The sequence below is a fragment of the Salarias fasciatus genome, chromosome 3, assembly GCF_902148845.1.
Source record: "Salarias fasciatus chromosome 3, fSalaFa1.1, whole genome shotgun sequence".
In the NCBI taxonomy this organism is placed as follows: domain Eukaryota; kingdom Metazoa; phylum Chordata; class Actinopteri; order Blenniiformes; family Blenniidae; genus Salarias; species Salarias fasciatus.
The window spans coordinates 22161249-22188533 of record NC_043747.1 but is presented as its reverse complement, the minus strand read 5'-3'; the positions used below and the strand labels follow the sequence as shown (position 1 = coordinate 22188533).

General features: G+C 44.8%; 1 protein-coding gene, 1 long non-coding RNA gene and 1 pseudogene across 6 annotated transcripts in view; all 3 read right to left on the bottom strand.

Moving 5' to 3' along the window:
* Positions 1-27285, bottom strand: part of LOC115385946 (NACHT, LRR and PYD domains-containing protein 12-like) — a 94545-nt pseudogene that overhangs the window by 8582 nt on the left and 58678 nt on the right.
* Positions 7191-10857, bottom strand: LOC115385983 (uncharacterized). The gene is made up of 3 exons (XR_003931225.1): positions 10781-10857; positions 10649-10685; positions 7191-8585 (listed from the first exon to the last, which is right to left on the bottom strand). It is a non-coding gene; the product is annotated as an uncharacterized LOC115385983 (long non-coding RNA).
* LOC115385942 (NACHT, LRR and PYD domains-containing protein 12-like) overlaps positions 11528-27285 on the bottom strand; it is a 56791-nt gene continuing 41033 nt past the window's right edge. For 2 of the 5 annotated variants that reach the window (XM_030088054.1, XM_030088055.1), the window contains 5 exons: positions 22188-22370; positions 16799-16981; positions 15516-15689; positions 13574-13747; positions 11528-13284 (listed from right to left, as the gene is read on the bottom strand). In XM_030088054.1, the coding sequence (XP_029943914.1) occupies positions 13263-13284; positions 13574-13747; positions 15516-15689; positions 16799-16981; positions 22188-22370 (736 nt within the window). In that variant the 3' untranslated portion in view covers positions 11528-13262. Of the gene's footprint in view, positions 13285-13573; positions 13748-15515; positions 15690-16798; positions 16982-22187; positions 22371-23353; positions 23528-27285 lie in introns of all 5 variants that reach the window. The other 3 variants (XM_030088056.1, XM_030088058.1, XM_030088057.1) reach the window with 3 other exon arrangements.

Here is a 27285-nt window from a genome sequence, read left to right as displayed (position 1 = left end):
CTCATCCTTGTCGCTTCACCTCAGTGCATGCTACAGGTCCGGATTCCATGAAGCCAACAGGACAACATCATCTGCAAAAAGCAAAGATGAAATCCTGTGGTTCCTGAACCGGACCCCCTCCGGCCCCTGGCGGCACCTAGAAATTCTGTCCATAAAGATTATGAACAGAACCAGTGACAAAGGGCAGCCCTGCCGGAGTCCAACATGCACCGGGAACAGGTCCGACTTACTGCCGGCAATGCAGACCAGACTCCTACTCTGCTCATACAGAGACCGGACGGCCCTTAATAAGGGGCCCCAGACTCCATATTCCCGAAGCAGCTCCTACAAGACACCATGAGGGACGCGGTCGAACGCCTTCTCCAAGTCCACAAAACACATGTGAACTGGTCGGGCAAACTCCCACGAATAGACTTTCCCAGGGAGGCTGAGGAGTGTGATCCCCCTATAGTTGGAGCACACCCTGCGGTCCCCCTTTTTAAAAAGGGGAACCACCATCCCGGTCTGCCAATCCAGAGGCACTGTTCCCAACCGCCACTCGATGTTGCAGAGAGTATCAACCCAACCAAGACAGTCCCTGCACATCCAGAGACTTAAAGGGCAACTCTGGTTTTTTGACACCTGGACCTTATTTCTAGGTGTGTGCGTGCTCATATACTCACTCAGACAAACATCGTGCAGCTCGGAGTCCTTAAGAAGTTATTTAGATCCAACCGGATTTAGCGGGGGCCACGGCAAGGGAGCTTCAGCGCGGGACATTATCTCTGCAAAATCACTCATTTCGGCTATATTTTTTTCAAATAACTTCTGAATGACTCCTGAGCTGCACGATGTTTGTCTGAGTGAGTATATGAGTATGCACACACCTAGAAATATGGTCCAGGTGTCAAAAAACCAGAGTTGCCCTTTAAGGTACTCAGGGCGAATCTCATCCCCCCTCCGTGCCTTGCCACCGAGGCGCTTACCAACCACCTCATTGACCTCGACTTCGGGGATTGATGAGTCCACCTCTGAGACCTCAGCCTCTGCTTCCTCCACAGAAGACGTGGCGATGGGATTGAGTGGGTCCTCGAAGTATTCCTTCCACCATCCTACGATATCCCCAGTTGAGGTCAGCAGCTCCCCTCCTCCACTGTGAACAGTGTTGGTGGAGACCTGCTTTCCCCCCCCTGAGGCGCTGGACGGTTTGCTAGAATTCCTTCAATGCCGCCATGACAGGCACCGGAGACCTTATGACCACAGCTCCTAGCAGCTGTTTCGACAATGGAGGTGGAGAACATGGTCCACTCAGACTCAATGTCCCCAGCCTCCCTCGGGATATGAGAGAAGCTCTCCCGGAGGTGGAAGTTGAAAACCATGCTGACAGAGGGTTCCACCAGACGTTCCCAGCAGACCCTCACAACACATCTGGATCTGCCAAGTCTGGCCGGTTTCCTCCTCTGCCAGCGAATCCAACTCGCCACCAGGTGGTGATCGACCGACAGCTCTGCTCCTCTCTTCACCCGAGTGTCTAAGACATGTGGCCAAAGTTCAGATAACATGACAACAAAGTTGATCATCGACCTCCGACCTAGGGTGTCCTGGTGCCAAGTGCACTTGTGGACACCCCTGTGCTCGAATATGGTGTTTATTATGGACAAACTTTGGCTAGCATAGAAGTTCAATAACAGAATGAGGGTTCAGATCAGGGAGGCCGTGCGTCACAATCACCCCCTTCCATGTCTCACTGTTGCTGCCCATATGGGCGTTGAAGTCCTGCAGTAGAACAATGGAGTCCGCAGATGGAGCACTGTCGAGCACTACCAGGGACTCTACGAAGATCGGGTATGTTCTAAACTGTTGTTCGGCCTGTAAGCTGAAACAACAGTGAGGCATTCGTCGCCGACTCGAAGGTGCAGGGACGTGACGCTCTCCTTCAGTGGGGTGAACTCCAACACATGCCTCTCACACCTCTCACCGCGGGCAACGCCAGAGAAGTGGAGAGTCCAGCCCTTCTCGAGAGGTTGGGTTCCAGAGACCAGGCGGTGTGGAGGTGAGCCCGACTATATCGAGCCGGTACCTCTCGACCTCCCTCACAAGCTCAGGCTCCTTCCACTCCCCCCCAATGACGTAACATTCGATGTCCCTAGAGCTCGTCTCTGTGTCTGAGGATCACGTCGCCACCCAATCCACATTGCACCCGGCCCCTACGGTTCCCTCGGCGGGTGGTGGGTCTGCCAGAGGGTTGGCCCACATCGCCCCTTCGGGCTGAGCCCGGCCGGGCCCCGTGGGCAAAGGCCCGGCCACTTGCGAACCCCAGCCCCAGGCCTGGCTCCTGGGTAGAGCCCCGGCCGTGCCATACTGGGTGACGCCATGGACCTAGATTTTAACCTGATCATAGTCTGGCCCATCACCCAGGACCTGTTTGCCATGGGAGACCCTACCAGGGGCATAAAGCCCCGGACAACATAGCTCCTGGGAATACGCGGGCACTCAAACTCCCCCACCACTTTAAGGTGGCAGGTCAGAGGGGGATTTTGGTCAGATTGGTTAAAATAATAAGTTTTATTTAAAGTACACTTTATATTTTAAATGAAATCGCAAAGTGCTACAATGGGCACAGGGTTAAAAACAGCAATAATACATTACAATACAGCATACAGTGAAAGCAACATTAGGGTTGGGATGCCTTTCTAAAAAAGAAGGTCTTCAGTCTATTTTTAAAAGCTTCCACCATCTGAGGGGCCCTAAGGTGGTCTGGGAGAGCGTTCCACAGACGGGGAGCTGCGGCTTCAAAGGCCCTGTCACCCATGATTTTGAGCCGTGCCCTGATCTGAACCAGACGGTGCAGATGGCCTGACTGGGTCTGGGCAGAGGCGTGTGGTGTGAGCAGTTCATTGAGGTATGTGGGGGCCGCACCGTGCAGACAGTGATGGGGGTGCAGGAGGATCTTTTACTCTATACGGGCCTGAATGGGAAGCCAGTGCAAAGTGTGAAGGATGGGAGTGATGTGCACATGTTTCCGCACCCTCATCAGGACTCTGGCAGCGCTGTTCTGTACATACTGGAGCTTTTGCAAGCTCCTGCCAGAGACCCCGGTGCATTACAGTAGTCCAGCCTGGAGGAGACAAAGGTGTGGACAAGATTCTCTGCAGGAGCGAGGGAGAGGGAGAAACGTAGTCTGGAAATGTTATGGAGGTGGAAGAAGGAGGTTTTGCAAATGGAGGCGAAATGATTGTCAAAAGAGAGGTCGGGGTTAAACTTGACCCCAAGGTTTGTAACAGATGGAGAGAGAGGAATGGTGTGACCAAAGAATGAAACAGGTGAGAGGAGAGGAGCGGAGTTGATGAGGAGTACCAGTTTGAATGGCTTCTGTTTTTGAGCCATTAAGCTGCAGGACGTTCTGACTCATCCACGCCCCTATATCCTCCAGTTATTTTTGGTTGAGATTGAAAAGTCTGTGTTGATTCAATGTTTAATTCCAGTTACCATTTCAACGGCTGGAGAACTGTTGTTGAATCATGATGTTTCAATGTACTTGAAGATGCTGAAAAAGTAGCTGGGAACTCTGAATACCCAGTTCAAGGACATGGAAACCTGGCTTGGCGACCTGGAGGTCTATCTCTCCTCTATTGACTCCTGCTACGGGAGCACGATATGGGCAAAAAAAAAAAGTTTGAACAATTTTTTTTCTTTTCAATTTGATAATGATAAATCTCAGGGTATCTTTGGAAATGTGATTTCTTTCCCCAACAAGATGCAGTTAATATTGTTCTTGCCAAACCAGGACATCCATAAATGGCCCAAATGTTTCAGAACATGAACAAAGCATTTACACTAACATCAGACTGACATGAGTGGCTAAGCTAATATGCAAAAAGCGGACTGACACAACTGTAAATACTCAATAATGTAAAATTGCTCGTCATCACAACAACATTATCATCAAAGTCAAAGTCTCCCTATGCATAAGTGCATTAGGTGGCACCTATCTCCGTTTCGTAACCCCAGGCCACACAGCTACTACTGTGAGTAGTGAAAGCTACAGTGGGGGGGTTAGACTTAGGGGTAGCTCTGTGTGTTCGACCCCCGACCCGTTCTATATATGCCGAGCACCTGGCTAGAAGGCAGTAGGTAGCATTTTTAAAGTCTTCGGTATGACCCGGCCAGGATGCGAACCCACGATCTCCCAGTTGTGAGGCGGATGCTCTACCACTATAACGCCTCCTCCCGCAGGGGACATTCACAGTACAGCTCTCTGAGTCTGTCAACACCTACCCCTGGTGCGCAGTCACACCCATCTCAGCAGCGCGGTCTACCAAATTGCTAAATTGGCTGAGCAGGGTGCTGCGCTGCTCGACACGACCACTGCAGCAGGGTGCATCACGCTCTTCCACCTTGCAATTCCCCTTAAAATTAAAGCCCATTGAAATATTATAGACATTAAAATCTCCACAGAGTAACTACAGGAAGTACTTCCTACAAACATCACTGAGATATTAATCAATACATGTGAACTCACTGAAACTTCCTGCAGTTCCTCACAGCTGGGATCAGTCTCCTTCGGCCTTCCAATGTTGTGTTGTACTTGTCCAGGTCCAACTCCTCCAGGACCTGATCTGACATCTGCAGCATGTAGGCCAGAGCGGAGCAGTGGATCACAGAGAGTTTCTCTGATCTGTTCTCTGACTTCAGGAACTCTTGGATCTCCTGATGTACTGAGAGGTCCTTCATCTCCATCAGACAGTGGAAGATGTTGATGCATCTGTCAGGAGACTTTCCCCAACTATTGATCTCCTTCAGGTTCTTGATGGCTCTCTGGATGGTTTCTGGACTGATCTCTGTCTGACCCAGCAGACCTTCTAAGAGTCTCTGGTTGGATTTCAGAGAGAGGCCATGAAGGAAGCGGACAAACAGGTCCAGGTGACCGTTTGGACTGCAGAGGGATTTCTTCAGCACTTTCTTCAGGAAGATGTCCAGAAATGTGAAAACGTCATCATGACATAGACTTCTCTGATCGATGAAGGTCTTCAGTACGTCTATCTTCCTGTTGGTGAAACAGTGGAACATGAAGACTGCAGCCAGAAACTCCTGAACACTCAGATGGACGAAGCTGTAGACGACTTTCTGGAAGATCACAGACTCTCTTTTGAAGATCTGAGTACAGATTCCAGAGTACAGCGAGGCCTCAGTCACATCCAGACCACACTGCTCCAGGTCTTCTTGGTAGAACAGGATGTTTCCTCTGTCCAGATGTTCAAAGGCCATCCTGCCCAGCTTCAGAAGAAGCTCCCTGTCAGCCTCCATCAGCTCCTGTGGAACCATCTCAGGTCCTTCATGGTACTTGAGCTTCTTCCTGTGTGTCTGAACCAGCACAAAGTGGGAGTACATGTCAGTCAGGGTCTGGGGCAGCTCTCCTCTCTGCTCGCTGCTCAACATGAGCTCCAGAACTGTAGCAGTGATCCAGCAGAAGACTGGGATTCCACACATGATGTGGAGGCTCCTGGAGGTCTGGATGTGGGAGATGATTCTGCTGCTCAGCTCCTCATCACTCAGCCTCCTCCTGAAGTACTCCTCCTTCTGGGCGTCAGTGAAGCCTCGCACTTCTGTCAGTCTGTCCACACATGTTGGAGGGATCTGATGGGCCGCCGCCGGTCGGGAAGTGATCCAGACCCGAGCCGAGGGCAGCAGATCCCCCCGGATGAGGTTAGTGAGCAGCAGGCTGACTGAAGACTGCTGGGAGACGTCAAGCAGCCGCTGGCTGCTGCTGAAGTCCAGAGAAAGTCTGCTTTCATCCAGGCCGTCAAAGATGAAGAGCAGCTTGCAGACAGCCAGCTCCTCTGCCGTCAGCTTCTGGAGCGTGGGATGGAAAACAGCCAGCAGCGAGAGGAGACTGTACGGCCGCTCTCCCAGCAGGTTCAGCTCCCTGAAGGAGAGCACCACCAGCACACTGACATCCTGGTTCTCCAGGCCCTCGGCCCAGTCCAGAGTGAACTTGAGCACCGAGAAGGTTTTTCCGCTGCCGGCCACGCCGCTGGTCAGAACCACTCGGATGTGTCTGAGCTGCTGGGCCGAGGCTTTGAAGATGTCCTGAACCCTGATGGCAGTGTGATGGAGGCTCTCCTTCCTGGAAGCTGTCTCCAGCTGCTTCAGCTCAGGTTCCCTCTGAAGCTCCTCACTGAGTCCCTCTGTGATGTGGAGCTCAGTGTAGATCCTGTTGAGGAGGCTTCCTCCTCCTGCTTCATCACTTCCTTCAGTCACACGTTCACATCTCCTCCTCACACTCTTCTTATGTTCTTCTAGAAGCTGCTGCAGACCAACACCTGCTCAAAGACAACAACAACAATCAGACTGCACACAAACAACAAGCTTTCATGACTCTACAACACAACAAGTCCAGTGAAGACAAACCAGTCCCTCAGCAGACACATGTCCACTCTTACTTGGTGCAGCGACGCTTCTGGAGCTTTCTGGCTGCTCCTCAAAGACATCACTCTTCTTCTTCTCTCTGTGGACACCAAGCAACATTTACTCTGAGTAACACAACACAGAGCACAGACATTAAGATCCAGCTTCAACTCTGTCACTGCTTCAGAATATTGGAGCTGAACCTGAAAGTGAACACCATATGGCTCAGTCTGGTTTGAGGGAGAACATCGGAAATAAAGTTTCTTACTTTGTATCTGAAGGTCCAGGTTCGGCACTGAAGTTTGGAGGATATTCTTTGGACCAGTCACTCTTCAAAGACAACCTGCTGGATCCTGAAGACTCTGCTGTGTGTGTGAGCTGCTGGTATCTATACACACACACACACACACACACACACACACACACACACACACACACACACACACACACACACACACACACACACACACACACACACACACACACACACAGGTAAAGAGATGAACCATGACAGAGGTCAAAGGTCAGACCCACATGGCCCAATAATGAGTTTCACTCAAAGTCAAAACGTGTTGGATCATTGGCAGGTCAGGAGGTTCTGACTGAAGTTCAGAATGACTGAATGTTCACTTTGAACAGACTAAAACACCAACTGCTGCATCTTTTCTTCTGTTTTGGTGTTTCAGTGGATTCTGGACGTGGACTCTGCAGGAGCAGCTGATGTCTCTTACCTGTCCACAGACTCTGGTCTGTCCTCCTCTTCATCCACACCAGACATGTTCAGTCAGGCTGAGAGAGAAAACAGCAACAAGGATCAGACCTAACCTGTTTAACACACGCACGCACGCACGCACACACACACACGACTCACCTGTTGTGTAGAACTTTAAGTGAAGAACCAAGGAGTCAAAGTCATTCAGTCTTAATTTGAATTGTTCTGTGTTGATATTAGATTGTGAAATCTGTGTCGTAACATTTGTGTGTCATCTTCAAATATGCTTCAGACACACATCTTTGTATTTGATTTTAATACTCCTCATAATTTTGATTAATATTGTATTAGAAAAATACAGTGTTTGAGCTGAATAACTCCCAAATGATTTGACCTATTGTCTCCAAATCATTTGTGGATCAGATTACTACAAAGGCTGGTTCAGACATAACTCATTGTTTTAGCTGTAATATTTTCAATAATTTATATTAACATCTTGATGAAAAATCAATCAACTCTTGATGTAAACTATTGTTTTGTCAATTATTTTGTGTTGGTAGGGGCAGACACGATAAGTTTTACTTCTTTCTGCTCCTTTTCATTTTTTTTCAAAGAATGAAATAAGTAAACAATGAATTAATGAAAAAAAAAACACAGTATTTTAGCAAATTAACTCCCAGATTCTTTGACCTATTAACTCCAACTCAGCATTAATAAAGCATTCATTAAGTTACTTTGCTTTTCATAGTTTTTTTCTTCTTTTATTTATGAAAATGAGAAAAGTGGTTTCCGATGAGGACCTGGTTTCATGCAGTCCAGGTGTGGAAAACAGTCAAACATGCACTTTTACAAGTTTCACAAATCCAAAACAGGTTTCACAAATCAGAAACAGTGTTTTAATGTAAGTTTAAAATCTATAGAATAATCTAGTCCAGATTTGAGACGTCTCGGTCCAGTGGTTTTCAACGTGGATCTCCTTCAATATATTAGTTATGTAGATTACTGTTAAATAAGGTTTTTGGGTTTTTTTTCATTTTCACAAATGTAATAAAGGCTGTAGATATTTAATATTGGTTGGTTGGCAACATTTTTGTCTCAATTAAAATGTTAAACGTGGCTTTACGTTAATATGTAGTCCAGAGAACGAATAAATAACCTCTCCAAATGCGATTTTTTTTTTCCCTTAACTTTTCCCCTAAATGCTGAATGGGAAGCTACAAATGAGAAGCTGACTTCATCCTCGTCCAGTTCTCAGTGAGAAAATATAAAGGACAAACATGGAAATTCAGAGCAAATGTTCAACATTCAGCATTAAAAACCAATCCCGAGGAGTTTTAGGATTGAAGTGACTCTGATTTTGTTGGTCAAACTTCTCTAGACTCTGGTGAGGCAGGGAGACTTTGAGGCTCATTAAAACTCACTTTTTCCCCACGAACAGTCAGGATGGAGCAGAGATCCCTGGAGACACAGAGTGTCACCCAGATATCTGGAATTAGAACCGTGGTTTAATCACAGGATAACAATAAAAAGACTTGTTACAGTAGAACGCAACACACAGGTCCACTGAGCGAGACTTGTTTTCACCGAAAAGTTTTTTAAAAAGACAGTTCTCCTCACAGACATCAAATATGTAGACGTCTCGTTGCGTGTCGAGAGTCGTGCCTGCATGGTGCTTTGATACAGCGACTACAGTGTTTTTGAATGTTCTCCAATGAGACCCGGGCTCTATTTGAAACCAACACCATCGCCCCCTGCTTTAATTTCCTCGGAATTACAGCTTTTTTGCACTTCCGCATTATCTTCATGTTTTACCAGCGGAGGTTGGCGTGTGGCGTGGCGGCCATCTTGGAGGGTGGGTCAGACACGCAGCAGTGCATGAACGATGGAGGGAAGGGCTTCTCCTTCATCTTAAAGTAGAATTATTTGCTGAATTTTCCACAGAATTCCAAACGATTTGATTTGTTAAAACATCACGTGTAGCTACAGAACGCTTGGATGTTTTTAAAAAAAAATCCACTACAATATAACTGGAAAAGATGCCAGACTTTGTGTCCCTCTTATGGATGTTTTAATTAAACCAGACACTGCAGAATCACTTTTCATGGTCAAAGACTATGAGAAGGATTATATGGAGACAGCTGGTTGTTAAATAGTGAAATAAACCCAGACAGGACTGATTGAATTCCTTCACTCTGCCTCCAGGTTCTTCACAGAAAATACAGCTCACTTTACTTTATTCAACATGTTACTGATGCTGACAGCTGCTTACTGGAGAAATAACTAACTTGAGACCCTATTTAGGCTGAGATACATTAAATACACGAATTGCTCAGGCCTGCTGATCAAGTTTTGTAGCAAACCATGAAAATTATTGATCTCAAAGCTGAGATGAAATCATCACATTATTTATTCTGATACATTTTGAGCTTTCAGATTGTTTTATATTGTCAGTTTTTTTCAGGTTAAAATTGTAAAAAATGCAACTTCTATTTTTCCCAAAGGTGGCTGACTTCAGTGGATGCTAGAACTGACCAAATGAAGATGATGCTGGACATGCTGGGAAGAAGAGTGGAAGATCAGATCATCTGGATGAGAGACACTGATGCTGGATGCCATGGCCAGAACAAAACAAAATCAATAAACGAGTATTTTATAGTTATAGTAGTTTGTAGACGTGCAGATGGTTTTAATGAGACAGATGTTGCGTCCCAGGCTTTCCTGCTAATAGTAATTATCATGTTGAAACTCAGTATGAATTATAATATAATATAATATAATATAATATAATATAATATAATACAATATAATATAATATAATAATTAATATGGAAATAGCAATATTGTAATAATTAAAAGATGATAATCGAAATAATAATCGTAATATCAATAACATTCAAGTACAATATAAATCCTTAAACCAATTCTCTCAATAAAAACCTCAGTCAGCCTGAACAGTTTATGAGTTCATTTTGTTCTCTTTATGTCTGTGCGTCCTCCATGTCTGATGTTTAGAATAAACTGGAATAGAAGCTGAAAACCGATGTTTATGGTGAAACATCATTCCTCCATGTGCTGCAGAGGGGAGATTTCCTCCCCCCCCCCCCCCCCCCCCCCCCCGCGAGATGGCCGCCTGCAGGCACTACTGCTCCAATCCGCAGCAGCGTGACTGAGGCGTGTGCGTGAAGTCTACACATCCTGTGGTGAGGTTCATGCAGGCAGGAAGAAGCCCAAAATAAGGAGCTACATGAAGAAAACCAGCCTGAAAATATATACAGAACTTAAAAAAAATCAATCTCAAACACTGAATTAAAAAGGACAAATCCGCTTTTAATCATTATTAGATCTTCAGTTTTTTTACTTTCACTTTCATTCTTAGTCACCAGTTCTCAGTGAGAAAATATAAAGGACAATTCAGAGCAAATGTTCAACATTAAGCATGAAATCAATCCTATCTGAGGAGTTTTAGGGTTGAAGTGACTCTGATTTTCTTCGTCAAACTTCAGGGAGACTCTGAGGCACCATAGAGGGTGAATACAGATTAAAACTCACTTTTTCCTCACGAACAGTCAGGATGGAGCAGAGATCCCTGGAGACACAGACAGAGTTTTACTGAGATATCTGGCGTTAGAACCGTGGTTTTAAAGCAGAATAACTATTATAAAACATGTAAAAGGATCGTACCTCACAGGTCCGTTGAGGAAGACTTCTCTCCACCACAAATAGTAACGGAAATGTGACGCATGACGGCGGGTTGCCAGGTCTGACACCAAATCAGCACACAATTCAAATTAGACATGTCCAGCGGTGCTGCTCCAAACACAGTGGATTAAATGTAAAAATAAATAAATAAATAAATAAACAAAAAAAAAAAAAAAACGTGATTGTTCAGTGAGCCATCATTTAACCCTTTGTAGTTCCCCCATCAAGAGTTTGGTTGTGAAAATAATCAAAAAGTATGTATTTCAAAAGTTTAAAACAATCTATAAAGAGGGTGAAATTCTTCCTTCATGTCTTCAAAAAGCCTCCAGTCTTTTCATCTCATGCTAATTACTGCACTGTATTAATGTCCTACAAAAAATGACACTGAAAATCAATGATCTGACTGAAATACAAAGAATTTTTCTCTTAATGTACAAAACACAACATGCAATGGATGTCAGTCCCAGTAGAATACAACGGGAGGGTAAAAACATCAAACAGGAATTTCAATGCCTGTAAATGTTGCTACACATGTCCCACACTTTATACACAAAATTGAAAGAATAAGTTCCAGTAAAGTTTATTTAAAGAGGCAGTGACTGTCAACATGAATACCGAATAATGAAAAATTCCCCCATTCAAGTAAGTATCCACATGATAGATCAACACAGTGGTCACAGGTCCAGCTGCAGGCCAGATGTGACCACCTGTCTGCAGTGCAGCTCCATGTTGTGACCTGAGTTATAGCTCCAGAGACAGAACACAAGAGGTGGTGGAAGAAGAAAATGTTTAAGTTTTATTGATTTATTTACTGTAAAAGAACACGAAATACAAATAAAATCAATGTTGAATACTATTTTTATTTTTACACAATTACTATTGTTATAGAAATTCATAATAAAACAACAAATATTGGAAATATCTGACTAGAAGTTCATCAACTTATTTGAATCCACAATAAATCAACAGAAACGCGGTCATATAAAGGGTTGTGTTGATGTAGTGTTTACTTTTCTCCAGCAGGGGGCTCTTCTGATCAGCGATCCTCAGGTGATGGACTCATGAGCTTTATTCTGTACACAGCAGTGAAGATCCAGCGTCCACAGCAGTGGGGCTTTATTACTGGGTTTAGAGAGCTGTCCATGGTGCTGAAAGTATGTACCATACCTTCAAGGTGAACCACTGGTATATATACATTTTTTTTCAGCCATGTGCTTTTTTTTTCTAAATCAGCCAGCTTTACTGAGACATCGTTTTGATTCAAATGCAACCTTGATTCTTCTCTGAACTGCCTCTGGTCTGAATAAAAACAGACTCGAGACTGCAGGTAAAAGATTAATGATAGATATTGATGGATTTAATGTGTATATGTATTGTGAACTGTACCTTCATGTGAAGAATGACTGTTCTGTTTTGTTGTAGCCAAGAACATTTTTTACATCTCTGGATAATTTTTTCTAACGTCTCCCAAAGACAGTGCTCATAAGACATAACCGGAATTGGCAGTGAAACAGGAAGGTGTAGCAGCTCCTGAGTGGTGGAGGCTCTGCAGTCAGAATCACCTCTCAACATTTTCATCTCTTTCCACCAGAACCACAATGATGCTTTTCCTGCTTCTCCCACTGCTTTAAAAGTCAGACTCAGTGAAGCTCTGGTTACAGTGGAGAGTCTGGAGCCATTCAAACCATTCAACCCTACTGAGATCAGTAGTGTCAGGTGAGTTTCTGAAAGTCAGGCTGCACCACACTAAAAAATGACTTCACTGAGGTCCCAGAGTGGCAGCACAAGAAAGAAACTCTGCACAGACTTCTCTTTGAGGGGTTTGAGTTCCAATAGGCCTGGTGAATGATGGTCTGGGAAATATTTTTCCAGGGGAATTCAGCAAGTGACTCTGTCCAAAGATGGCCGCCATGCAGGAAGCTTCTCTTCAGCTAATTTTTTACTTTCTGTCATCAACTTTGTTTTTACTCTTCAAACAAACAAACAAGCCATTTTCTAATCCCAGACAGATTCTTTGAAGCACACTTGACTCTTTTAATCCAGACCTGGATATGTAGACACAGTGTTTATGATACACTGATCAAATACAGTAAGAATTTCATTCTGTCATTTTTCTGAACTTATTAATGCAGCGAAACACCATCTGTCTTTGTCTGGAACAGGTCTGCAACCTTTTTAACATGGAGGCCAGTTTGAAATTGTCCTGTTAACCAGTGAGTCACAATCAGCAGCAGAATAAACTGAAAAAATAGAGTGGAGCTGGACTTTAAGACTTCAATCTGCTTCAAATTATTACAGGAAATATAACAGAGGAGGAGGAGACACAGTTCACACACTGGGATGATTCTGAGTCACATCCAGAGGGATCCTGGTTCGATGCTGGACTCACACAGCTCTTCACTCTGCACATCTCCTGCTGGTTCCTCTGCTGGATGAAGCTCTGCTCTCAGTAGATCTTTGGGATCTACTCCTGGTAGTCCCTCCACCTGCAGAGAGATGAGAGGAGATGATCAGAGTCTCTGTGAAGCAGTGAGGACTTCAGTCCTGTTCAGAGCAGCAGTCATGAAGGACCACCACCGTCAGACCAACACAACAAGCCTGTGGCTCCTCTGATTGGCTGACTGTGTGTCCTCTGCTGTCCAATCCTGAAGCTGCTCAGCGTTCTCCTCTCACAGCCTCACTGAGAGTCAAACACTGGATCTTTGTTCTCACACTGACTGTGTTTAGTCCAAACCTGCTGAAAGCAGCATGGACTCACTCCAACCATCTACTGACCTCAGAGTCTGCAGGCTGCAGTCTGGACTCTGCTGGAGATCAACCAGCTGCTGCACATCTGGAACCTGCAGCTGGTTGTAACTCAGGTGGAGCTCCTTTAGGTGGGAGGGTTTGGACTTCAGAGCTGAGACCAGAGAGGAACAGCTGATCTGTGACAAACTGCAGTTTTCCAACCTGAATAAAGAGAGAAAGCAGCAGAATCAATGAGGAGGAACCAATCAGATGTGTTGATGGAGAAATGAGCAGCTCCACATTACTGAGTCCTGATCAATGAGCTGTTCTGTTGTTGTGGATCTTCATCACACACATCATCCACATGTCAGCACAACATTCACACACCTCCTCATGTCCAGACACTTCAGTAGCATGAAGTATTTTAGTAAAAATTTAAAGTGCTGCAAAAGCAAAAACAAATGTGTCCATGAGGAAGAGCGCAAGAAAAATGAACCACAAACCATCACGATAGCTTAAGTATCAAGGAAAGTACAGCAGGTTAGATTCAAAATGTGACACTGTTTTACACTGAAATCAAGAATAAGTTGTGACCGACAGCAGGATTTCTTAAAACATTTCTTAGGGACATGGGACAGTCTGGAAAGGACCAGACTGGGGACAGGGGACACGGAAGACAATATACTGCCAGGGGAAGGACAGGATCCTGATATGAAGATTTTATTCACACAAACCAAGATAGGATTTTCCATTCAGTGAGTAATCCTGCTTCACATATTGCAGACGATAGAGTTCCAATGCTAACGAACGAAATCCTTTCAAACTTTGCACAGCGATTAAATATTATCTAAATGTAAGTATACTAGGTGGATGAAAGACTGATGTTCTCTCTGTTGGCAAAATTGGGAGTGATTTTGATGACCGTAACTTTCAAGGAAGTAGAACATCAAAAAAACATTCTCTGAGAAAAAAAATTCCAAAAAGAGTCAAGCAATCAATTTCTTCTGCTGATGGAGAATTGAAGGGATTCCCAGAATTCCGATTCTGTGCCCACTGAGAAGTGATTTTTCATGAGAGACACTTTTTGGAAAGAAACTCTTGTATTAATCTCAAGGTTAGTAGAACATGCTGTTGCTCTAAATGCGAAATTGTGTATTTTTCATGTTCTCCATGAACAGTTCCAACTACATGGAAGGAAAAGGAAGCTGTTGAACATCTGCCTGTTGCAGACAAAACGTATCATCTCTCTCAGATGGAAGGACATACATGGACGAACCCTCAATCAATGGATTAAAGACATGACTTGTTATCTTGCCAAGGAAAATGGACCGACCTGGCTAAAGGAAAAATTGAGGACTTCTGTCGGATTTGGACACCCTTTTTACAATTTATAACGGACTTATCTGTACAGAGAATTATGTTATAACTGATTTTCGAAATAAAGAATATGACACTGTTTCTTTTTTTCCCCCTTTTTTTCTTGGTGTGTGGGTGAAGGGGTTACGGACTTCTTTGTATATTGTATAATATGATGTTCTGTTTGTCCGGTGGCCACAAATATGGATTCGGAGTCTATTTTTATTGTGTCACATCCAGACAGAGGGGCTTATCAAATACAATGGAGCAATTTGGCTTGTGACAGGCACAGTCAGAGAGAGTATCAGGGTCAGAGACACAGCTGAAAGTACAGCTGCAGGTACTGTGTGTTTTTGTGACTGCAAACATATTGCTGTTTTTTGTTGTTGAATGTGAAAGGAGCTATGGAAGAGCTCAACCCAGACTAAAGAGTCCTGTAAATTTGTAAGTACTTTCTTATGTTCTGTTTTTCAACCTTACAAGTATTTTTGTCACTTGTACTTTTGGAGTGGTGGTGAAATACATGCCTTTAAATGGTCAACATCAGCTATGCCATATATATGTGATGTTTCACAGATGGACCCTGTCACACTGACAAACATGTCTACTTCAATAACAGTAACAGTCAACCGACCTCAGAGACTGCAGACGACAGAGTGGACTCTCCAGAAAATCACACAGCTGCTCAACTGCTGAATCTTGCAGCTGGTTCCCACTCAGGTCCAGATGTTCCAGGAGGGAGGGGTTGGACTTCAGAGCTGAGATAACAGAAGAACAGCTGATCTCTGACAACTTGCAGTCCTTTAACCTGAATGAAGAGAGAAAGAAGTGAGATTAGAGGACAAAGATTAATATTGAAGTCATTGAGAGTTGAAGAAGGTTCACACTGGAAGAGTTTAGAAATGTAAAGTCCAAACAGCTGAAGTCAACAGTTGGAGAAGCGCTGCTTTCAGACACATCTCAGATCTCCAGCTAAAACAGCAGCTATACACCAAGGACTTCTCTCTTTTTCATGGACACACATGAACTGAGTTCAACAACAAACACCACAAAACAAAGCAAAGTTTACTCTGACTGGACAACTCTTCCAGTCAGGAAACCATCAGAGCCCATATAGTGAATCTATGACAACCCGCTGATGCATGCTGTACATACAGACATGGGGCACTCCCTTCAGTGATTGCGCCCTGGGTGCTTGCCAACATTGTCCATAACAAACCGCCCCTGATGTTACTGATATTAATTGGGGCTACACACACAGGGTTCAGCATGTATTCATACCACCAAGAACATTTTGTGTTTGCTGTCTATAAGAACTGTCAACATACTTAGCAGATGACACATTCTATTTGTCTTTGTCTTTATTGTTGTGTTTACTGGTGAACTAATCTAAAAGTAACTAAAAGTAATCTGGTAACTTGTAATTGTAACAGATTACATTTTTGAAGTAACCCTCTCAACCCTGGTTACTACATATATGTACTTTTGAAGAGCTGAACTGTTATAAACACCAAACAGAGGCAGAGCCCAGTGGAGGACATGTCAACAGCCAAGGTTACTTGACATAAAGACAAAAAGTCAAGAGTTTGTCGGGTTTGTGACAGTTTGGAGCTCCAGCTGGGAGATCAGGGACAGCTTGATCCAGGAGAGATCAGCTTGATTTAAAAGCTGCAGGACAACATGGAGCATGTCAGAGGTTCACAGTCAATGATCCACTGCAGCGTCTTTCTTCTTCTAGCAAGCTTTGAAATGTGGAGCTGCACACGGCTCTGCCACAGTCACAGGACTAAAGAGCAGAGAAGAAGTCTCAGTTTCTCCTGGAGATCCTCAGAGTGGATCACTTTCAGATCAGCCTGATGTCTGCACTCTGTGTCAACACAACTTTCACTGCACACAAACTTCAACCTGGAGTCTGACCTCAGAGTCTGCAGACCACAGAGTGAACTCTCCAGAAAACCACACAGCTGCTCAACTCCGGTATCCCACAGATGGTTCGTACACAGGTCCAGATGCTTCAGGTATTTCAGGAGGGAGGGGTTGGACTTCAGAGTGGAGACCACAGAAGAACAGCTGGCCACTGACAACCTGCAGCCCTCCAAGCTAAATAAAAAGAGAAAAAGTGAGATTAGAGGACAAAGTGTGATGCTGAAGTCATTGAGAGAAAGAAGGTTTATAATGGAGTTTGAAAATGTAAAGTCCAAACAGATGAAGCCAGCAGGAGGAGAAGAGCTCTTTTCACAGACACATTTCAGATCTACAGCTAACACAGCGGCTACCAAGAAAATGTTTTTCTTGAACACACATGAGTTGAGTTTAACAGCAAACCAGGATACAAATCAAAGTTTACACTGACTACACCACTCTTGATTCAACCGATTTTTTTTTTCTTGATGAGACCTAATGGAATAAATTCCAAACACACACACACACACACACACACACACACACACACACACACACACACACACACACACACCTTTTGGATATATTTTTGTGGAAGTACAAAAGCTTTTTTATTTTTGATATTGTTTTGAACAATCTCTTCTACACAGAACTTCAAATCCTTCCATGATCTTGTCCTTTAGGTCATGACCCAGACCTCATGACCACTGTAGACTGACAGGTGAATCAATAACTTCACCTTTCAGTTCAGGTCCCTCTTGAGCACAACGGAGCAATACCACGACCGCATCACTGCAAATGCTGAACGGAGCCGCCTGTCAGTCTCATGCTCCATCCTCCCCCCACTCGTGAACAAGACCCCTTTATGAGTGAACTCCTCCACTTGGTGCAGGCTCTCTCCACCTGGAGCAGGCAGACCACCTTCGTCTGGTCAAGGACAATGGCCTTGGATTTGGAGGTGCTCATCCTCATCCCCATCACTTTCACACTTGGCTGCAAACCACCCCAGTGCATGCTGTAGGTCCAGGTATGCTGAAGCCAACACGACGTCATCTGCAGAGATGAAATCCTGTGGTCCCCGAACCAGACCTCTTCTGGCCCCTGGCTGCACCTATAAGTTAGGTCCATAAATATTATGAACAGAACTGGTGACCAAGGGCAGCTCTGCCGGATTCCAACATGCACCGGGACCAGAGCTGACATATTGCCGTCAATGCGGACCAGACTCCGACTCCAGTCATACAGAGACCGGAAGGCTCCTGGCAAAGGGCTCCAGACTCAACAATCCCAAAGCACCACTGACAATATACCATGAGAGACACGGTCAAACGCCTTCTCCAAATCTACAAAACACATGTGAACTCGTTGGGCGAATTCCAGCACCCGATGGAAAGTGTGGAGCTGGCCCAGTATTTCAAAACCAGGACAAAAAACATATTGTTCCTCTTGGATCTGTGGTTCAACTATTGGTTGAATCCTCCTCTCCAGTATCCTGGAATAGATTTTCCCAGGAAGGCTAAGGAGTGTGATCCCCCTATAGTAGAAGCGCACCCTCTGGTCCCGCTTCTTAAAACGGGGAACCACCACCCCGATCTGATAATCCAGAGGCACTGTCCCTGACAGCCATGCGATGTTACAGAGACGTATCAACCAAGACAGTTCCTGCATATCCAAAGACTTAAAGGGACTTAAGTCAACTTTAAAAATTTTACCTCAGTGCTGCCGCGATAGGTGTTGTGGGTAACTGCAGCCACCAGCCAAGGCGGCACAGGAGCGCGCACAAACATTTTACAGAAAGTCCGTCTTCACAGCGCTGCACCAGGGATGCTCATTCTGTTTACTACGTCGCGGTTTACTGCAAGACCACAGTGCATATTATGTGATTTTTGTCAGCATCTGTTTTCACTCCCAAATGCAGCTGAAGTTCCCTCCATGAATCAAACGCATATCCAATATTTATTCGGGTGCCTGCTGCTTCGGTCATATTTTTTTTTTCTTTTTTTTTTTTTGACTCACGAGATAACGCTGATAAAGTCCTTTTTTTCTTCGTGGTGTTTTTTGTGGGCTTTGAGTGGATGCAGTTATCTGATTGTATGAAGAGCGGGGGTGGGGGCGCTCGTGCTTCGATTCACTGACCGGGAGCAAATATATAATATACCAGGAGAGCGGACAAATGAAACTACAAATAGAACTACAAATGAACTTTCTTCTGTTGATTCTTGGTTTGTCAGCAAGTGAGTAGTGGCGCATTTGCACACGCGCGATTCATTTGAAGTGTGGAGGAGCGGTGTGGGTCTCCTCTCTGCTCTGACTGCAGCAGGGAGCGCTGCGTGAGACTGGCCTCCTGTGAGTGCTTTGGGACGGGGGAGGGGCTCACGGCAGCACCCGCTGCTAGTTGAGGACAGCGGAGACGTCCTGTCACGTCTCCAGAGCACCAGAAAAAGTTGCAAAATTTGTCGCTAGTCACTTTTGAGAAAAAAAGTCGCCAAGAGGCTTTGGAAAGTCGCCAGATTTAGCGAGAAAGTCACCAAGTTGGCGACACTGCCCGCCCCTGATCCCAGCAGTGTTTGAGTCCGTGTCCACGGCAGCCATGTTCTTCCTGTTCGGCAATGCGCATACAGCGTCAATTTCCGTCACATCCCCACGACTGCACGGGAAATTCGGACCCTGAACAGCAGCAAATTATTTGGCACACAGCCTGTATAAGGCAACAGACAGATATGCGGATTGGCCTGTTATTTTAGGTTTTTAATGCTTCCCGACCCATTAGCATTGAATAAACTGGAAATGCATGTGTAGTTTTTCACAAATCTTGCCTTTAGTCCCTTTAAGGTATTCAGGGCGAATCTCGTCCACCCACGGTGCCTTGCCACCGAGGAGCTTACCAACCACCTCGGTGACTTCAGCTTGGGTGATGGACGAGTCCACCTCTGAGACGTCAGCCTCTGCTTCCTCCACGGAAGACGTGACGACAGGATTGAGGAGATCCTAGAAGCATTCCATCCACCATCCGATAACATCCCCAGTTGCGGTCCGCAGCTCCCCACCTCCACTGCAGACAGTGTTAGTGGAGACCTTCTTTCCCCTCCTGAGACGACTTGACAGAATTTCTTGAACGATGACCAGTAGTCCTCCTCCATGGCCTCCCCAAACTCCTCCCAGCCCTTAGTTTTTGCCTCCACAACCACTCGGACTGCAGTTTGCTTGGCCTGCCGGTACCTGTCGGCTGTTTCGGGAGTTCCACGAGCAAACAAGGCCTCCTTGACTCCTCCTTCAGCTTGACGGCAGCCCTCACTTCCGGTGTCCACCACTGGGTTTGGGGGCTGTCGTCACAGCAGGCAATGGAAACATCACGACCACAGCTCTGAGCAGCAGCTTCAACAATGGAGGAGGAGAACATGGTCCACTCGGACTCAGTATCCCCAGCCTCCCTCTAGATCTGGGAGAAGCTCTCCCGGAGGTGGGGGTTGAAAACCGTGCTGACAGAGGGTTCCACCAGACGTTACCAACTAATCCTCATGACACATTTGGGTCTGCCAAGCCTGTTCAGTTTCCTCCTCCGTCAGCGAATCCAACTCACCACCAGGTGGTGATCGGTCGACAGCTCTGCTCCTCTCTTCAGCCGAGTGTCCAAGACATGCAGTCAGAGGTCGGATAACACAACAAAGTCGATCATAAACCTCCAACCTAGGGTGTCCTGGTGCCACATGCACTTATGGACACCCCTGTGCTCAAACATGGTGTTCGTTATGGACAAGCTGTGGCACAGAAGTCCAACAACACAAAACCTCTTGGAGTCAAATCAAGAAGGTCATGTGCCTCAATCACTCCCCACCAGGTCTCACTGTGGCTTCCCAAGTGGGCGTTGAAATCTTTCAGTAGAACAATGAAGTCCACAGTTGGAGCACTGTCTAGCACCACTCCCAGGGACTCTAAGAAGACTGGGTATATGCTACACTGTTGTTTGGCCCATACGCCCAGACAACAGTGAGGCATTTATATCCGACCCGAAGGCACAGGGACGTAACCCTCTAGTTCAGTGGGGTGAACTCCAACACATGACATCTGACCTGTGGAGCTATAAGCAAACTCACACCCGGCTGCTGCCTCTTACCAAGGGCCATGCCAAAGGAGTGTAGAGCCCAGCCCCTCTTGAGAGGTTGGGTTCCAAAGGCCAGGCCGTGTGCGGAGGTGACCCCGACAATATCTTGTCGGTACTTCTCAACCTCCCTCAAGTTCAGGCTCCTTCCCCCCAACAAGGTGACAGTCCAGGTACCAACTTCTGTTGGAAATATGAATTTATTCATGCATTGTGATTTTATGACTATGTGATTTTAGAATGTTGATATTTTATTTTGCAAAAGGAGTGACAGATGCACTGGAGTCAAAGGCTATGTTCACACTGCAGGGCTTAATGCTCAATTCGGATTTTTTTGTGAAAACCGATTTTTTTGTGAGTTCGTTCACATTTACAATAAAATGCGACTTGTATGTGATCTCCCGTCTGAACGGAATACCACCCAAAAGTGTCCCGCTTCCGCAGAAGAGGACATAACGACGTCATGCAGCAGCGCGCTTCAGTGTTTGCGGAACTCACAAACAACATACAGAATCTGTAGCTTTTCAAGAGCACGCATGTGTATATTTTATTTTTATTTTTTTTGTCTCCATTGTCTTGGTGCTGCAGAATTTAGCGAATGAGAAGGAAGAGAGCCAAGTTTTTGGCCATGGCGTTTTGTGGGGCAGTGGCAGCAACATCTGTTCAGAGAAACGCAGCCAGGAGTGGGGGACGGTGATGTGAGAGGCTTTAATGATACGGAGTTCAATAATAATTTTCAGATGACAAGAACTCCCTTAATGTACGTCTGCGAGCACCTTTTTTTTAACACTCACGGTAAGACACACGTCTTCGTCTTAAATGCGACCTGGCCGTTCAGACTGAAGTCGCATGGCAAAAGATCAGATACGTATCAGATTTAGGACCACATATCCAAGTAGCCTGGGTCACATTTGAAAAAATCGGATCTGGTCAAGTAACCAAGGTTACTTGACATAAAGACAAAAAGTTAAGAGTTTGTCGGGTTTGTGACAGTTTGGAGCTCCGGCTGGGAGATCTGTGACAGCTCGATCCAGGAGAGATCAGCCTGCTTTGAAGGCTGAAGGTCAACAAGGTGCATGTCAGAGGTTCCCAGTCAATGATCCACTGCAGCACCTTTCTTCTTCTGGCAAGCTTTGAAATGTGGAGCTGCACACGGCTCTGCCACAGTCACAGGACTAAAGACCAGAGAAGAAGTCTCAGTTTCTCATGGAGATCCTCAGTGTGGATCACTCTCCGATCAGCCTGATGTTTGACCTTTAGTGTCAACACTACTTTACTGAAACACACTCAAACATGGAGTCTGACCTCAGAGTCTGCAGACCACAGAGTGGACTCTGCAGAAAACCACACAGCTGCTCAACTGCTGAATCTTGCAGACGGTTCCTACTCAGGTCCAGATGTTTCAGATGTTTCTGGAGGGAGGGGTTGGACTTCAGAGCTGAGGCCACAGAAGAACAGCTGATCTCTGACAAACTGCAGTCTTTCAATCTGAATAAAGAGAGAAAGAATTGAGATTAGAGGACAAAGTTTGATGTTGAAATCATTCAGAGCTGAAGAAGTTTCAGACTGAAGAGTTTAGAAATGTAAAGTCCAAACAGCTGAAGCCAACAGGAGGAGAAGAGCTCTTCTCAGACACATCTCAGATCTCCAGCTGACACAGCAGCTACAAACCGAGGACTTCTGCTCTTTTTCATGGACACACATGAGCTGAGTTTAACAACAAACACCAGTAAACAGAGCAAAGTTTATTCTGACTGTACAACACACACACACACACACACACACACACACACACACACACACACACACACACACACACACACACACACACACACACACACACACACACACCAAGTACATTTTGTTTATATTAATGTGGAGCTATAAAAAAAATTATATCTAATTCAGCCTATTTTATACAGAGCTCCAAATCATTTTACTTCTGTTGACTGAAATTTTTCCATTCATTCTTCTAAAGAAGGGTGAGGCCCCGAGGAACTGAAAGAAGAACTACGGTTATTCCTCTCAGTCACTGGATCTTTGTTCTTTTGGAGAGCTGAACTGATGTGAACACCAAACAGAAGCAGAGCCCAGTGGAGGACATGCCAACAACCAAGGTTACTTGGCATAAAGCTAACAAGCCAAAAGTCAGTGACAGTTTGGAGCTCCAGCTGGGAGATCAGTGACAGCTTGATCCAGGAGAGATCAGCTTGATTTAAAAGCTGAAGGACAACATGGAGCGTGTCAGAGGTTCACAGTCAATGATCCACTGCAGCACCTTTCTTCTTCTAGCAAGCTTTGAAATGTGGAGCTGCACACGGCTCTGCCACAGTCACGGGACTGAAGCACAGAGAGGAAGGCTCCGTTTCTCCTGGAGATCCTCAGTGTGGATCACTCTCAGATCAGCCTGATGTCTGACCTTTACTATCACACAACTTTGACTGCACACAAACTTCAACCTGGAGTCTGACCTCAGAGACTGCAGACTGCAGAGTGGACTCTGCAGAAAACCACACAGCTGCTCAACTGCTGAATCTTGCAGCTGGTTCCTACTCAGGTCCAGATGTTTCAGGAGGGAGGGGTTGGACTTCAGAGCTGAGGCCACAGAAGAACAGCTGATCTCTGACAACCTGCAGTTAAACAATCTGAATAAAGAGAGAAAGAAGTGAGATTAGATGACAAAGTTTAATGTTGAAGTCATTGAGAGCTAAAGCAGGTTCAGACAGGAAGATCTCAGAAATGTAAAGTTCAAACAGCTGAAGCCAACAGGAGGATAAGAGTTCTGTTTAGACACATCTCAGATCTCCAGCTCACACAGCAGCTACAAACCGAGGACTTCTTCTCTTTTTTATGGACACACATGAGCTGAGTTTAACAACAAACAGAGTGAAAAAAAAGTATAGTTTACTTTGTACAACTCTTGCCTCAACCTGTTCTATTAGCTGATGAGACCTGATGGAATGAATTCATTTGGGGGCCCAAATCACTGCTAAGCAGCTGTACAGAAATTGTGAAGTGGACCATCTTGAATGCCAGAGCAGGATGCTCAGGACCCTGTGCTGTGCCTGGTCCCCACAGTCCTGGATTTTTTGCAATCTCTCCTGGATAGGGGTTGAACTCGATCTACCCTGAGAGTATCTACAACAGCAATGTCGGCACGATTGGGAGCCACATCCTGGTTTCGACCTTTCTCAAGGGGCTCTGAGACTTCATCCCCTGGGAACGCTGTGAGTTCCAGCCTTGGACCGACACTTGGTACTGGAGGGCTTGTGTCAGCATCCCGTTGAGCCCTTGGCAGCGACAGAGCTACAATGGGTGTTGGAGCCATTTATCATTTCTATGATTTGACCTCTAGGGGGAGTAGGATGAGTAGGAAGCCATATTTCTGCTGGCCATTACCTTGGCGAAACGCATGGGTGGGTTACACGCTCTGTCGGTTAATCTGTCATGTCTGAGGTGGCATTCAGACAGTGTGGGCGTCGCTCTATGGCTGAATGTCACTTTTCTCCCAAAGGTGCTGTCGGGTTTGTGTTCTAACCAGCTATACGACTTGCTCAATATCACCCTCCATCAAGCAGTCCTGGTTGAGACCCCCGTGCCCAGTCAGAGCTCTAAGGTGCTAGATGGATGCTACGACTGATCAGCTTGTTAGGGAGGCCCAAATAAGGGGTATGCTCTCTCTAAGCAATGTTTATCTCATGGAGCCCATGGAGTACCCCTGGATGAAATATGTGCTGCTGCCTCTTGGACAACGCCCAGCACTTTTTCCAGGTTTTACAAAGTGAATGCTGCCACTCCCCATCCACTGGACAACTGCACAACTAGTGACAGAAAGAGCTTGGTCTGAAAAGGAAACTGCAATACTGAAAGCTTGTTCGAAACATGGAAGAAGGAGCTGGTGAGTCTTTCAGTGCTTCACATATATATTCCTGAAGCTTTCATTGGCTTGCTGTGAACTACGGATTACTTACTTTATGGGTAACGCTTCCTTTTACAGTACGGTAATTACCATGTATTAACATGGTAATTGCAAGGTAAGTACCATGTAATAAGGAGAAGTTACTGTAAAATTACCATGTAATTACAGGGTAACTATGTTGCTAATTACATCGCACTTTTAGAGTAATTACCAAGCAAATTCCAGGCAAATACCAAGTAACTACCTGGTAGTAAGTATTAATTACTGGGTAATTATAATGTATATAGCAACTATGTCGGTAATTGCCAAGTACTTACTAAGTAATTGCTAAGAAATTACCATGTAATCAATAGGAAATGTAGACTTTTTACTTGGTATTACTAGGTACTGCGAGGTGTGTACGCTATGTATTTCCCTAGTAGTCAAGTGGTTTTTACTACTTACCTGGTAACTTCTTAGTATTTCCCAGTAACTACAACATTTACCTGGTAATTACAGTTGAACTGTGGACTACTGCAAAAGGAAGTGAGGCCTGTTTCCACACTATTACCTGGTAACTACTTATTCGTTATCCAGGAACTGCAAAAATACCTACCTGGAAATTACATAGTTATTAAAGTGGATTTGTACTGTAAAAGGAAGTGAGGTCCGTTTCCATGTTATTACATGGTAATTACTCATTTATTACCCAGTAAATAGAAAAATACCTACCTGGAAATTACATAGCTATTAAAGTGGATTTGTACTGTAAAAGGAAGTGAGATCTGTTTCCATGTTATTACTTGGTAATTACTCATTTATTACCCAGTAAATAGAAAAATACCTACCTGGAAATTACATAGTTATTAAAGTGGATTTGTACTGTGAAAGGAAGTGAGGTCCGTTTCCATGTTATTACATGGTAATTACTCATTTATTACCCAGTAAATAGAAAAATATCTACCTGGAAATTACATAGTTATTAAAGTGGATTTGTACTGTAAAAGGAAGTGAGGTCTGTTTCCATGTTATCACCTGGTAATTACTCAGTATTTAGCCTGTTACTCAGAAACTTTCACATACCCCACACGCTTGCACCAAAAATGCAGCAAACCCCATCAGTGTCTGTGATATAGTGTCTGAACAGCACACTGTATCTGTCAGGAGATCAGAGTTTCCATCAAAAACCACCACCACCAGGCATCACATTACATTAAGATGAACGCATTATTATTACACTTCCTCACTCCAAACACCTCACTGTGACAGACATGCAAAAACAAGAGAGCTGCCAAAGATAAACATTTTAATCAAATGGAGTTCAAGTTCTTATAAAACAATTTACAAAACAGTGCACATTTTTAGCAGTCAGGCACCTTTTTTTTAAGAAACAGAACAGATTTCTTTTGCAAAAAACAAAATACAAATAACAGTGATAAACAATCACTATAAATCAACATTAATAAGTACACTGCTCCAGTCTTGTGAATTCACATCATGTGTTTTCTGCAGAACAGTCTACAGGAACCCTGGATTTCCATCATCCCGAATACCCAGGACCGCCGTCGCCAGGTGTTGTCACGTCGTCCATGTCCAGACTTGTACCTCCTTCGGCGTGATGAAAACGAGGACAGGACAACTGTTCCTTATTAATGCTCAGGGTTTATTCACTGTAACACCCAAACCCCAAACGTGAGAACTGAAAACATAAAAATATACATATTAATAAACAGAAACTTACACAATAAAGAAATATTCACATTGCACAAAACACAAATATCTTTAAACCTTCAAACATACACATGAAACCAACATTACAACCGAAACATTCACCCAAGCCTGAACCACAGCCACCCAGCACCAGCTGCAGAGCTCCATACTACCACCACGATAATGATCAATAAAACACCAAGAAAAACGAAAATATACACACCTCACAGGCTGCTTCACATTGTAAAGGAGGTAAGCCGTTTGTTTTTGCTCTTTTCACGGAGTTTTTAGTGCTTATTTTCTCTCTCCACGTTTATGTGTGCACCACTTAATATGGTCCTACCCGGAACGTTCCGCCGTAAACACACTTTCTATCATTAGAGTAGGAACCAAAATTTAATGAAATATAAATATCACCATATCACCAAGTGTCTGCAGACGTTCTGCCATAAGTAAGCTTTCTCTCAGTCGAGGGAGAACCGAAATATAATTAAATATAAATATCATCGAGTGGCGGAACTAACCGTCTGCAGACGTTCCGGGTAGGACTACATTAAGTGGTGCACACATAAACGTGGAGAGAGAAAAAACGCTCCAAAAAGTATGTAAAAAGAGCAAAAACAAACGGCTTACAGTGTGAAGCAGCCAGTGAGGTGTGTATATTCCTTTTGCTTGGTGTTTTGTTGATCATTATAGTGGTGGTAGTGTGGAGCTCTGCAGCTGGTGCTGGGTGGCTGTGGTCTCATGTTCAGGCTTGGGTGAATGTTTCGCTTGCAATGCCGGTTTCATGTGTAT